This window comes from Mustela lutreola, chromosome X (genome assembly GCF_030435805.1).
Source record: "Mustela lutreola isolate mMusLut2 chromosome X, mMusLut2.pri, whole genome shotgun sequence".
Taxonomy (NCBI): Eukaryota; Metazoa; Chordata; class Mammalia; order Carnivora; family Mustelidae; genus Mustela; species Mustela lutreola.
Window position 1 is genome coordinate 6,712,878 of NC_081308.1, and position 14,623 is coordinate 6,727,500.

At 53.6% G+C, this 14,623-nt stretch overlaps 1 protein-coding gene across 3 annotated transcripts in view; it reads left to right on the forward strand.

Annotated features, from left to right (window-relative positions):
- CLCN4 (chloride voltage-gated channel 4) overlaps positions 1-14,623 on the forward strand; it is a 59,373-nt gene that overhangs the window by 39,234 nt on the left and 5,516 nt on the right. For all 3 annotated transcript variants that reach the window (XM_059157312.1, XM_059157311.1, XM_059157310.1), the window contains 4 exons: positions 1,327-1,872; positions 3,338-3,524; positions 5,121-5,519; positions 11,729-11,945. In XM_059157312.1, coding sequence (XP_059013295.1) covers positions 1,327-1,872; positions 3,338-3,524; positions 5,121-5,519; positions 11,729-11,945 — 1,349 coding nt within the window. The remainder of the gene's footprint in view (positions 1-1,326; positions 1,873-3,337; positions 3,525-5,120; positions 5,520-11,728; positions 11,946-14,623) is intronic.

Below are 14,623 nucleotides of genomic sequence, written 5' to 3' on the forward strand. Positions count from 1 at the left end.
GCATCCGAAGGGTAGTGACAAGATTCCTGCCGCTCATGAAGAAGCCGCGATTTTCACTGTTAAATATGTTTTCAAGTATTATTTTAAAAACCGCCAATGTAATTATTACTATTATTATTATCTTTTGGAAGTTTGCAGTCTCTTTCTCCTAACCAACTTCATGAGGCATTTCTGGTTTTGGCAACCCAAACGGATCTATTCCAGGGATCAGCGAATGTTCTCTGCAAAGGGCCAGAGAGTAAATATTCTGGGCTCTGTGGGTTTTCCGGTCTCGGGTGGAACTCTACTCGGCTTTGTGCTTGCAGTGGGAAAGCCTCCATACACAACACTCGCATGAGCGGGCATGGCTGCACTTCTTTTTTAAAAATTTTTAAAAGATTTTTATTTATTTATCTGACAGAGAGAGCAAACATGGGCAGGGGGAGGGGCAGAGTGAGAGGGAGAAGCAGACCCCCTGCTGAGCAAGGAGCCTGACTTGGGACTCAGTCCCAGGACCCCAGGACCATGACCTGAGCCGAAGGCAGACACTTAATGACTGAGCCACCCAGGCACCCCTCTGGCTGAATTTCAATAAAACTAACTTTGTGGCTGCTGGAGTGTGCATCTTATATAATTTTCACATGTCACAAAATAATGCTTTTGACCATTTCAAAGCTCACAAAATATTTCTTTTTGACCCCCAGCATTTAATAATGTAAAAAAAAAATTCCTTTTTTTTTTTTTTTAAAGATTTTTATTTATTTATTTGATAGAGAGAGAGAGATCACAAGTAGGCAGAGAGGCAGGCAGAGAGAGAGGAGGAAGCAGGCTCCCCGCCGAGCAGAGAGCCTGATGTGGGGCTCGATCCCAGGACCCTGAGATCATGACCTGAGCTGAAGGCAGAGGCTTAAACCACTGAGCCACCCAGGTGCCCCTAAAAAAAAAATTCTTAAGTCATGTGACATACAAATGCATTCAGTAGGCCAGGGTTTTCCTAGCCTGACCAATTCCATTTTATTCTGTAGAATCAAATCCAGAGGTTTATTCGCTTTTGGGAGGGTTTTTGTGACATAAACAGAATTAGAACGAACTATTCCCATTTCTTTTATAAGAGCTCAAACACATCTGGAGTAGTATCTGCTCCACTTTAAGACACAGAGTCCTTTAAATGTCTTCGTTGGTGCATCTTGGTGGTAACGAACCCTAGCCCGAGGAAGTCGGTACCGCCCATCTTTGGTCTGAGTGCGGCCGTCCCACTAAGCGCCACTGGGGGGGCTGCAATCAGGGGCTGGGGGCTCAGGGCAGCTCTTCCCTCAGCCAGCCCCATGTCCGCCTTGTTCGCCCCAGGTCAGTTACTACTTCCCCCTGAAGACCTTGTGGAGGTCCTTTTTCGCGGCCCTGGTGGCAGCCTTCACGCTGCGATCCATCAATCCCTTCGGGAACAGCCGCCTTGTCCTCTTCTACGTGGAATATCACACGCCCTGGTACATGGCTGAGCTCTTCCCCTTCATCCTGCTCGGGGTCTTCGGTGGCCTGTGGGGGACCCTCTTCATCCGCTGCAACATCGCCTGGTGCCGGAGGCGCAAAACCACCAGGCTGGGGAAGTACCCGGTGCTGGAGGTCATCGTGGTGACCGCCATCACCGCCATCATCGCCTACCCCAACCCCTACACGCGCCGGAGCACGAGCGAGCTCATTTCCGAGCTGTTCAATGACTGCGGGGCCCTCGAGTCTTCCCAGCTCTGTGACTACATCAACGACCCCAACATGACCCGGCCTGTGGATGACATCCCGGACCGGCCCGCCGGCGTCGGGGTCTACACGGCCATGTGGCAGCTGGCCCTGGCGCTGGTCTTCAAGATCGTCATCACCATCTTTACCTTTGGCATGAAGGTCAGTGAAGGGGCAGGCGGGGTGGGGAGGCAGGCACCCTCCTCTTCGGGAGAGAAGGGAGAGGGGGAGGGACCTGACCTTTACCAACTCTTTTCTCATGCTGGGCACTTGACATTCTTTTTAATCACGAAGATGCGATGCTTTTGATAAACAGTGCGCCTGGGAACCAGACTCTAATCACTGTGCAAGTGAGCGAGCGCGGGCTCAGAGTCTGTCATTCATCTGGGGCGGTGCATAGCTTCAGGAATTCGCGTAAAACGCACGCTTGTGTCGTGAGCACCCAGGAGCTGAAGCCGAACATTTCGAACCCCGAGGAGGCCCTGTAGTGTTCTGCTACTCTGGCTTTCTCTGCGGGACTTCCATGATTTGTTTCATTTTAAAAAGGCTAAGCAGCTGTGTACTTGAGTGGGTAATGGTCAAACACAAACCTGAATTTTTGCCTTAGGGGTGAAGACGGGTGGACTTTATTAAACAGCCAGCTGTCTCCCCTTCGTTGTCTCCCAGCAAAGGGATTGTGTATCTGAGAGAGACGCCAGCAGCCTCTTGTGCCCACCGAGAGGGGTCTGCTTTGTGGTTATAGGGAGTTAAATGACTAGGAATTGGGGGGCCACTCAGAGCACCATCCCAAAGTCTAGAAATCATCCCCGAGGATCCAGACTCGCCTGGAATTTGGTTACAAATCCACTTGCAGCCTCAGATCGATGACTGTCCTGGGCCACTGCCAGGCGGGATCGGGGATCCCGTGCAGTCTCCATGAACACGGAGGGTCAGGCACGCTCTCTGGTCCACGTCCGATCCCTAGAGAAGTGAAAACGCGTTTCCACGCAGCAAAATGTGAAGCGCGCCGCCCCCAAGATCTTGCAGTTTACACAGTCCGGTTCTTTGCTCCTTTCACTAGCTTGAACATACTCAGAATACTTCTGGGAAAGTACTTCATTAGGAAGAGGGGACAGCCCCTGTCTCTCTGACAGGTGAGGCACCGCTGTGTCCTCACAGGGACTGTGAGCCCATGGAAAGCTCCTGAAGGTGCTGGGCAGCCGCACCGGGCTGCTTGGTGTGACCCGTGAACAGTCGCACGCCTTCCTTTTCCATTCCCCCGCTGCGGCTTCACATTTAATGGTAAAAGCTCGTGGGAATGACGCACAGGGGCGAGAGGAGGGGGAGTATTTGCAGGGGGTCATCACCCTTTAATCCCCAGCAGGAGAAGCAGGCCCGGTTTTGAAGGAGAGGAGGCAGACGTGTAAAGTCGCGTTCTGTCCTGAGTCACAGTAGCTAGGACTGACCAGATGGGTTAAGCCACTTGTCCTGTTTGGTCCACACCACTGACCCTGCATTCGGAAGCGTTGTGCCCCCTCTGAAGAGCAGCGGGCACAAGCCCGTGGAGGGGGGATTGGTCACCGGGAGTGGGGAAGCGGGGCTGCGGCCTCCTTCCCTCATACCTCCCTTCCCTCTGTGCGCCCCGGAGATCCCCTCAGGCCTCTTCATCCCCAGCATGGCGGTGGGAGCCATGGCCGGCAGGATGGTGGGGATCGGCGTGGAGCAGCTGGCTTACCATCACCACGACTGGATCGTCTTCAGGAACTGGTGCAGGCCTGGAGCAGACTGTGTCACCCCCGGACTTTATGCCATGGTGGGAGCAGCGGCCTGCCTAGGTACAGCCCCGGCTGGGGCGCAAGGGAAGGGGCTCAGGCCAAGCGCCGCCACCAGCCGCTCTGGGTTGGGGCACCGGGGAGAGGGAGGACATGGCCTCGAGTGTTGGCTTTCCCAGGACAGGCCGGGTTGTGTCGCTGTCGCATGTAAGGCCCTAAATCTCAGTAGCTTAACACCAGGGCTTGCAGCTTGCTCGCGATGCGCAGTGGGTTCTCATTATTCGCGGAGTCCACGTTCGGGAATTGGCCTCCTTGCTAAAACCTGTGACCCCTAAGTCAACACTTGGGGTGCGTTTGCTGTGTCATCCTCAGACACGCGCAGGAGCAGGGGAAAGTGCGAGGTGCCTAGTGTGTGTGCTCCCAGCTCCAGGCGAACGAGGTGGGGAGGCCCCGCCCCCTGTCACAGCTCGGATACTCTACACACGTGGCCTTTTCGTGTCTATCTGCTGCCATGTGTTTTGCATTTTGTGAATGATTTTGTTGTTTTAAATAGCCCCCAGCCAGAGTGCTAAATACAGTCCGTCTGGGCATTGTACGCACAAGAAGGCTGCGATGTGTCTTATGGAGAAAATAGGAAGGTCACGGAAGTCTTCTCACACAGGAGTTTCAGTCTGCGGGCCGTGCGTTCGGTGTTCGTGAATCATCTATGTGTGTTAAGTAAGGTGTCTTTAAATAGAAATACACAGGAAACAAGGTTCTGTATTGGTCGGTCGACCAAAATGTTGTGAGCCAAAGCTCACACAAACCCAACCTTGCGTTTTCCCCAGAGCAGTGATTCAGCATTTGCTCCTTCCGTATTTGTGGCAACTTTGTAGATCACGGCTACCGTGAATAATGAGACTCGACCCTGCGTGTGCGTGTGCACACGTGCGTGTGTTCGTGTAGTGGGAGTGGTTGGGAGCTTCTCTCCACTCAGTCATTCAGGGCCTGGGTGAGGACGTAGTCTCCACCATGTTGCGGCTGCGCCTTCTAGAATACTGGTTTTCAACCGGGGCAGTTGTGCCTCTCGGGAACACTGGGTGACGGAGGGGACATTTTTGGTTGTCACACCTACGGGGCGGTGTGACCGGCATCTAGTGGCTGGTGGCCGGGGATATCACCGTAGAACACAGAACACCCGCCCTAGTTGTCCTAGTGCCGAGGTCGAGAAACCCCAGTTTAAGCCCACTGGAAGACTCGTGGGAGCTGGTATGGATACCAGGGGACCCACATTTGGGTCCCTCTCCTGTCCATAGCCACTAAGAATCTCTGCAGTTTCCCAGCTTACGGGGTTCTGGAACACAGCCACATTTGCTGTGTCAGAGCCCTGCCTAGCCCACTCACCCGAAAGCCAGGCTCGTGGTCTTGGGTGAAGAGACAGCCCAGTTGTCTTCTCACCGAAGAGCCTTCCAGACGGCTGTGACTACAGCCCCCTGAGGTCGTGCTGCGTTCACCAGAGCTTGGCCGGCATTCCAGAGATCTGCGCTGGGCGACGTGCCGGACCGTGTCTTTGGAACAGGTGTCTGGAGGTTTTAGAGATAGCTTGTCCGTTTCCACAGTTCATGCCCTCCTGAGGGTCTGGAGTTGAGTTTCAGAATTGTATCTTGTCTTTGGTTGCAGGTGGAGTTACCCGGATGACGGTGTCATTGGTGGTCATCATGTTCGAATTAACGGGTGGTCTAGAGTACATTGTGCCCTTGATGGCAGCAGCCGTGACCAGCAAATGGGTGGCCGACGCCTTTGGGAAAGAAGGCATCTATGAGGCTCATATCCACTTGAACGGGTACCCATTTCTGGACGTGAAGGATGAGTTCACCCACCGCACGCTGGCTACCGATGTCATGCGGCCACGGCGGGGTGAGCCGCCTCTGTCTGTGCTCACCCAGGACAGCATGACCGTGGAGGATGTGGAGACGCTCATCAAGGAGACCGACTACAACGGCTTCCCCGTGGTGGTCTCCAGGGACTCCGAGCGCCTCATTGGATTTGCGCAGAGGCGGGAGCTGATCCTCGCAATAAGTGAGTAGAGGGAGGGAAGCTCAGGCTGTACTAAGAGGCCAGGGGCTGCCTTTGTCACCCCTGAATTCCCAAAGAGGTTAGAGAGTGCCAAGGTCAGAGGGCTTTAAGCTGGGGCTCTCACACTTTCTCGAGCCTATTCGAGGAGACTCTGCATTACGCCGAGCTCCTGGTTCATGCTGCTGCTGTCGCCGGTCCCCAGGTCCCACCGTGAGGAACGATGTCTAGGGAAAGACCCGCTTGGCTGGAAAGTAACAGCCACATTTGCATGTGGCCTCTGGGACCCGTCCCTGCTAGGTGGCCCGTAGCCGCCACTGCTTTTTTAGGGAGTTGTCAGGTGAAGCTGGGAAGGATGGGGGCGGGTGAGCCCGGACTGGCCCTGGCAAGCTGCTCTCGGCGACAGGCTTTCCGGTGGCCTTCCCGACGTTGAGGGTGAGTTCTTTGCCCCAGCTGCCTCCTGGGCCACCGCACAAGCCCTTCACTTGGCTGGTGGCGTAAGGTCCCACCCCACTACTCAGAGGCCCGCGAGAGAGAGGCAGTTCCGCGTGATTTCCTCCCAGTGTGCTGGCTGCAAGCGGCGGGGCCGAGGGGCAGGCTGTCGCGTCGGGAGAGGAGCCAGCGGGTGATGCCTGAGTGCGGGGTGCCCAGGATGGTGGCCCAGAGAAGCAAGTCTGCCAGCCCCGCAGCCTAGGGATGCGTGCACTGAAAGGGAGGTGGGAGGTAGGACTCCCGAGAGAAAGGCCTGGGTGCGAGCCACACGGAGACCTAGGAAGGACAGCGAGCCTTGGAGACCCCCTTCAGGCTGGAGTCCCGCTGGCGCATGTGAGGCGGTAGGACAGGGACCAGCAGAGCCCCCCACCCTGTGTGCGGGCTGGGGCCAGGGCCATCCTGTGCAACCCACCTGCTGCCGTGATGTCCCCATCCCAGTGGCTCATGGCGGAATGGGGCCCACAACATGGCCTGTGTGGTTGCTTGATGACTTCACCGAGTATCCCATCTCCCAGGGCGCTCAACAAGTTCACCGGTGGGACTGGCCGGGGTAGGACTCCCTGTGCCCTCATCAGAGGACCCCTTGCTTATCCCTGCCCTCGGTTAAGGATTTCTGAGGCTCTCTTTCAATTTCTAAAATCTTTTTGTCATGTTGAATAGCCTTTTCAGTATCTTTGAAATACCTTCATCAAAGGCTCTATAAAAATCAGTTTGAGTAAGCCGTATGCTCTCACCTTAGCTTGTTGCTCGAACAGATTCCCCTCCCCCAAAGCAATAACTGGGTTTATATTTTGGACCTGATGGCACACTGGTGCGTCTGGGCTCAGCCTGTGCTCACGTCCTGTGGCTTAACAGTCAGGTGCCTTTGGGCATAAATATTGCCTTCTAAATAACGAGGTTGGTTTTAAGCTGTATGAGCAGGGTTGGGTTTGTTTTTAAAATAATGTAATCAGTAGCCTTGAAAAATTTATTCAGTCCCTAAGATCTTTTAAGCAAAAGCTGAAATTTAAAGACTAAAGTGATGTCACCGGACCCGTTCCCTGTTGTGCAGCCCCGGGCGCACCTGCTACGAGACAGCTCACTAATTTCACTGAAACCCATTACTGTAATCAAGTGGGAAGCGGTAATTGTCATCAGCCGCTTAGTGCAGAAATCTAAGCTTGCCGACGGAGCGGGCTCTTAGAAGCGATGTTTGGAATGTCTAAAGAGGCAACACGCCGTGTAAATAGTACCTGTGTGCTTTCAGCCAGACCGATAATAGTATAGAAGCTGCTGTTTACGTGGTTTGTGGAAAGGCAAGGAGTGTTTCACTCTGAGCAATCAGAAAAGCTGTTTTCTCGATCTGTGGAAATAGAAGAGTTCCTGTATCCTGCTGGAGAAATGTGTGACCTGTATTTGTGAAATTATGTGGCCTTTTGTGAATATAAAATATGACTTTAGCATTTAGCTAGTGACTGTCTCATGCTGGTTTCGTTTTCAGGGGAATTAGGAGCAAAGCTTATAGTTCAGTAGAGCCAAGATGGTTTGAATAAGAATGGTAGATGGGGCAAGTAAGTAACGTTCAGACTGTAGCAACTGGGGCGCCTGGGGGACTCCATTGGTTAAGCATCTGCTTTTGGCTCAGGTCGTGATCTCAGGGTCCTGGGATCGAGCCCCGCATCAGGACTTCCGCTCAGCGGGGGGTCTGCTTCTCCTTCTGCGCCTTCCCCCTGCTTGTGTCCTCTCACTCTCTTTCTCAAATAATAAAATCTTAAAAAAAAATTGCAGCAGCCGCTCCCGTAAAGCTGGAAATGTTATTTTCCAGCCATCTCTGGAATGCCAAACCGCAGCCAGTGTCCTCGTCAGGGAGCGGTTAGCCCCACGTAGGACATGCGGCGCCCTTCCCCATCACGTGCGGACACATGGGGCCGTGTGTGACCCATGTGCAAAGTCCCCGTCAGGGAGACTCTGCCTCTCAGTGCTGTTGGCGAATACAAGGCTCTTTCTGTGCTTAGCAGGGCTCAGACTCTTCCAGTCTTGAATTCTGCAATTAGGTGAGAGGGCTCAGCGGGAAGCCGCAAAGATGATTAAAGGGACGGAAAGTTAGAGTCACAGGCAAGAGTTAAGGGGAACCCTCATTTTTTTCGTCTGGTGGGTGATTTAATGATGATTCTGCAGCATGTGGAAGATGCTTGCTTGCAGAAAGGGGTCTGTGACCAGAACTGAACCTCTTGTCAGAGCTGTTGGAAGGGCTGTGCAGGGATAGAGCGGTTTCTTCCTAGGAGGGCTGTCCCTGACCCGCACAAGCCATGGAGGACAGCGCTGTCATCTGCCGCCTTCTGCTGGGGCTTGAGCACACGTACAGAGGGACTTCTCCGGGCCACTGTCTGCTGTAGCTTATTATAGAATCATCTGGTTGTTCTTTGAAATAGTTTTTATTTTATTTTTATCACATTTTTTTTTGGTGCTGACTACCGCTATATAGTTTCAGTTTTGCTCTGCAGCCTTTTTAGTTAATGGCGTCTGTTACGTGGCAGCATTTTTGATGGACAGGGTGAGAGGGTTCTCCCAAGTAGGGCTTCTCAGCCTTCACGCTATTGGCACGTGGGGCCGGATTGTTCTTTCCTGTTGGATGCTGAGCAGTATTCTTGGTCTCTGGCTGCTAGCTGCTGGTAGCACCCCCATCTCCTACTGATGAACAACCAAATAGAGCTCCAGAAAGTTCCAGATGTCCCCTGAGGGTCAAGGCAACCTTGCTCCCAGTTGAGAACCATTGCTCTAAAAGCCACGGGACTAGCTTACTGCATATGTGAGTATTTCCAGCCTTCAAATTACTCGGTGTATCAGAGTTTGTGACATTTTACTTTTCCAGCACTCTGTGCCTGGTGTTGTCATCATATTTTCCACTAGAAAGTGGAAAATGTACCTCGTTCTTCAGGAGCTGTGGCCCCTGATACTAGCTCGGGTAGAATAGATAACAAAGCTCTTGTATTAAGGACAGCTTAATTGATCTTTAAAACAATTAAAAATGAAGTTTATGACATTCTTATGTGTTTGCTTGTTTTAAAGATTTTATTTTTTCATTTGAGAGAGACAGAGCGAGCACAAGCAGGGAGAGTATCAGAGGGAGAGGGAGAAGCAGACACCTCGCTGACCTCTGAGCTTGACGTGGGGCTCGATCCTGGGACCTGGAGATCACGACCTGAGCTGACAGCAGACGCTTAACTGACTGAGCCACTCAGCCGTCCCTATTTTTAAAGAATACATACTCACAGAATATTGGGGATATCAGAAGCAAAAGGGAAAATTTAAAAAAAGCTCCCACTTTCTCAACAGCATAGAAGGCCATGGTTAATATTTTGGTGCATTTCCTTCTTAGCTTGTGGGCCTTCTATATACATAAACATTGGGCCTTTTGGGGGGGGGTTCTTTTTTGACTCTGGCTTCTGTGAGTCCCTAGGGCCTGGGAGTCTACACTCTTGTAGCCCCGGATCATTCCCAGGGTGGGGAGTTGTTTTAAGGTTTCCAACGGGATCTATGTCTTGTGCAGCCTCGGTGTGTGGGCATTGTTCTGGTCGCTGGGAGGGCGGGGAGCAGGAGCCAGTGACCGCCCTCTGTGAGCATGCGTGCTGGCCTCTGTTGCGGGTCTCATGGTGACTGATGGAGGTTTCTTGCCCCAGTCGGGGCTAGATGGTTGGACCTAGCAGAGGGCTGCAAAAAGCTTTCTTTCTGGTCCTTCCATTCATCAGTTTTTGGCCTGTATGTAGCCCGTTGGAAGCGTTCAGCTAAATCTTGGTAGGACAGTTCCAGAGTGGCCTAGCGGAGCCCTTCCAGAGTAGCAAGGAACACGGCCCGCATCTCTGGCTCCGAGCCCAGCTGGTGCCTTCGATTCTTTTTGGCAGCGAACAGCTTGTGGGTTTTCCTTCCCGGGGTCTCACCCGTGAAACGGGCTGTCCCACATTGCCGGAGGGACCGAGTACGCGGACATTTAGTAGAACCACTCGCTCATTCGTTCCCCTGTTGACTGATTCATGCATGCATTTGGCAAGCATCTGTTGTGTGCCTCCTGTATACTAGGCCTTGTCCAGGCTCTGCGAACGCACTGGTGAGCCGGGAACTGGGAATCACCGAGCTAGCTGCTGATAGAATCAGGGCTTCTAACCTGATCGGGGCACTCGGAGGACACGGAGGGTGGTTCTCTATTTCGACAGGTGGACTGATGGTCACTCAGTTGTGTTTGTTCTTACGAGGGGCTCAGCAAATCCTCGTTTCAGTTCTTGACTGAGGTCTGTGGCTTGATCCAATCCCAGTGAAGACTGATCCTTGATCCGGTCGCCCCGATGGTTGAAACAGCTGGGTTCCTGTCACGTGGGACTGCGAGAGCATTCTCGGGCTGCGACAATGAGCCATGTGTTGCTAGTCACCAATGCACCTCAGGGCTCCGGGCCAGCACGGTCTTGATTGAGGAGAGAGATGGGCAGCGTGTACCATGCAGTGTCCACACTTGAAAAACACACCGTGCCTCCGCGTCCTCTGGTATTTGTGGTCGAATCCCAGCCCATTCGCTGTAACCGCATTTCCCCTGACCCACATAATGCGCCGGCATTTGCCCAGCGGGCCCACAAGTTTCTTTTAAACAGAGACCCTTTTTCAAACTCAGCCTGACCCCGAAGGCTGCCAGTTTTCCATTAGAGTACTCAGGCAGTTCGAATTTTGTTTTTCAAAGAACAATGTAGGTGAATAGTAGTCTGTGAGAAGGCCAGAGACGTATTCTAGAAACCAGGATCCATTTTAAGACAAGCCTCACTTGTACATTTTTCCTAACCGTTTCCCATGAACCAAAAGAAAGATTAAAATTCCAACAGAAGGAAAATTGCCTTGGAGAAATATCTTGAGACCGATGGATTTATTTCACGTGTGACTTAAAATAGCCTGGGTTTCTAGTACTGCATAAAGCTGTATTTCTAATGAGTTCCTGTTACCCTACTTTTCTTCGGCTTGCGTTTGCATGTCCTTGCCTACAGATAGAAAGAGCCTCATTGTTACCGTAACAGTTTTACTATCTTTCTTTGAGGAATCCCCAAAATGATCCATTTTTAAGAGAGGCCATCCAGGAGGTGGGGGCACGGTGGCTTTTCTGGAGTTATTTCTTTGGTCCCAAGGGCCATATTTGGAATTAAGCTGCATTTCTGGGCTGTGAGCCTGGGATGGCCCTATTGGTTTTTGTTCCTTTCAGGATTCATAATGCCATTTGGGCCAGTTAAAAGTTAGTTTGTAAAAAAAAAAAAAAAAGGAAAAGAAAAGAAAAAAAGAAAAACAACTTACTAAGGTCGTTGGGCAGCAGAGTGCGGTTTTTTGTCATGTCCAACTCGAGCCCATGATGAGGGAGTGTTAGGAAAGCAAGGGTGGAGGGCCCTGGGCCTTCTGGGTGTCCCCGAGCCCAGGAGGAGGCAGTACATTCTCCCAAAGAAGTCGCCTTGCTCAGGCCCACGCGTCCAGACTTTGGCGACGATCGGGTCACAGCAGAGGGACCCTCGCACGGCGTTAGCTTCAGAGAGATGCCAATTTTCCAGATGTTTGGCTGAAGGCCTTCATTAAGAATGTGGCATTTGCCCCCTGAAGCCCTCTCTGTGGGATTGTGGGACGCGGACAGAGGGAAGGCCGCTGTTCCTGTGGCGGGGGGCTGGAGGCAGTTGCGAAACAGGGTCTCTGCGTGGCTTACTGTTCCCGCTCACCCATTCCAGAGAACGCCAGACAGAGGCAGGAGGGCATCGTGAGCAACTCCATCCTGTACTTCACGGAGGAGCCCCCCGAGCTGCCGGCCAACAGCCCGCACCCCCTGAAGCTGCGGCGCGTCCTCAACCTCAGCCCGTTCACGGTCACGGACCACACGCCCATGGAGACGGTGGTGGACATCTTCCGGAAGCTGGGGCTCCGGCAGTGCCTGGTGACGCGGAGTGGGTGAGTGTTCCGGCCGGACTCCGACGAGACCAAGATGAACGAGTCGCGGTCTCTGTCCCCGGGGGCCTCGCGGGGCAGCCGGCGTGAGGGGAAGGTGGGAGGAACCTGCCGGCGGGGCTGCCGGCCGCCCCGGGCTGAGGGCTGAGTCGAAAAGGGGAGAAGCCGAAGGAGAAGGATTTGGGCAGCTTTTCTGCTCCCCCCCCCTGCCCTGGGTGGCACTTGGCTCGGGGAGAAGGGACAGCCTGTTGTGCTGTCACGGGGTCTGGCTTGCCTCCACGTGCTGGCGCCCCACGGAAGCGGGCAGTGAAAGGCACAGGCTCGTGAGAAAACGAGGGCGTGCGGGCACGCGGGGCGGACCTCACGGGGCCCGGAGCGCGGCCTCTGCCCGGTGCCTGGTTCGGAGCTACGGAACCGCTACGAGACGTGGATCTCTGTATCTTAAGACGCGCCGCGGGTTTTTGCAGAAGCGGGTGTTGTAAGGGCGGCGGCTTGCGGGCTGTGTCCGGTGGAGACCGGATCGACCCTGGGCTGGGGGCGCCGGCGGTCCATGCCGTCTAAGGTCACAAAGAACTTGACTCCCCCAAAACCTGACTGCGGGTAGCCTGCTGTTGACCAGAGCCTTACCGATAACATGAGCGGTGCATTAACACGTATTATACACTCTAGTCTGGAAGCCAGAGGAAACGGGACTCAGAAAATCATAAGGAAGAGATCGTTCATTTACAGTACCGTCCTGCAGGTTTCCAAAAAAATCTGCATGTCGGTGGACCCATGCGGTTCAAACCCTTATTGTTCAAGGGTGGCCTGTATTCCCGTGCCGCTGGGTTCAGCCGGGGGCAGCTCTCTGCAATCACCTGGAATTCTCATGGATGACATGACCCATAAGCAGATGTGAAGTTCACATTATGCTCGGATTGTTCCCTGATACAGCAATCGGTTCAAGACAACCTCTTGTTTTCAGAACAGTTGTCCCCGAGTTGCTGGCAGATCTGGTGGCCCCATGGCATTGTCTCTGCAATGACAGTACTACATTTGCTTTGTGTTACCGCGAGCTAGGAAACTAGCATTGCACAGACTGAAAGCTCATGATGGTATATGAGGTGCCGTGCCCCAGGGCCATTCTTTGGGCTCAGAGGTGCACCCCAAATCCCGCGGCTTCAGAGGCCTGGGTAGAGGAAGAGACTGGCCCAGTCAGGGCAGCCTGGAACCTTGAATTGTCTGCCCAGCGTATTCTCTGTAGGCTGAGGGGAGGCGGTGGGGCTTCAGGGGCGCTGATACCCTGTGTCGAGGCCTTAACTCTCTAATGTCAGTTACACTGCGGAGCCCACCATCCGGCTTCACTGAGCACTTCTCACCCAGGGTGATGTTGCCTCCCAAGATGGTGGGTGTCCTTGCTAAAGAGAGGGGATGCTCTTCGCACTTCGATGGTAGAGACCCGGGATGTTATTCGGAAGCCTGCTGTGCACGGGGCGGCCCGCATTGCATCAGAGACTCACTGGCCCGGAAGGTCACTTGCTCTGAAGCTCAGTGACTGTGGGCTAGGTGCCCATGAACAGCCAAGTGAGCCCTCCTTGCTCCCTTGCTTCCCTCCTGCCATCCCGGCTGTGCAGGGGGCCAAATGTGCGCGCTGACCCAGAGAACCCCGAGCCTGCGCGCCAGGTGTCCTCAGCTCCAGCTGTAGCGGGGGGCGGGGGTGTTGCACATGGGAGGGACTGTCGGGAAGCGACGAATACAAGTTCCGGACCAGAGATTGCTTCTGCTGGTGATTTTAATTTTTATTAACTAATTAATTAAGTTAATTTGTAAAAAAGATTTTATTTATTTATTTGAGAGAGAATGAGAGAGAGCATGAGAGGGGAGAAGGTCAGAGGGAGAAGCCGACTCCCCGTGGAGCTGGGAGCCCGAAGCGGGACTCCAGGATCATGACCTGAGCCGAAGGCAGTCACTTAACCACCTGGGCCAGCCAGGCGCCCTGTTTATTAAATTTTTCGCTGGTTATTTTTAAAGGTACTCAGCAGTTCACGGGATCCCCCAGAGTATTGACGCTCCAGGCTAAACGTGGAGTGCCGGGGCCAGTGCAGCCACTGATCCCTCGGCTGGGGGTGGGGCCTGTGAAAGCGTGTTTCTAGCAAACACCCAGGAGCTGCGCTTGCTCGTCCGAACTCCACTTTGCAGAATGCTGAAGCCCATTTACATACTTGAATTTCCACCGCCCGGCGTAACTGCCACCGTGATCACCCACGGCGTCTCAAGTGCGGAGCCATTTCTCTTTTCCTTTAAAAAAATAATCATCCAATGTCAGTTATCATTGGAATTTCCAGTTCTGGCAGGAAATTCTGCCCTTACCGCCGGCTCACACCTCACGCAGCCCCATGAGGTTTTCCTGTGAAGATCTGGGTGCCGAAATTGGCTCCGAATGTTCTGCGAGAAAACAAAATCGCACTCTCTCTCGCTCTGCATATTTTAAACAAACACAGATGCTGATGCGTTACTGCTGGCAAGGGAGCCCCGTCTGCGGGGCTTTCATCTCCTCGGGCTCGCGGCCAGGGCCGCCGTGGCCTGAGCCAGCTTGCGTGTTTGATGTACTCCGTCACCATGTGCCTTCCCTGCTCGCGGTGAGGGCCCCGGCTCGTCCTGTGGACCTGCCTCGGCGGCAGGATTTCTTGGGGCCTGGGCCC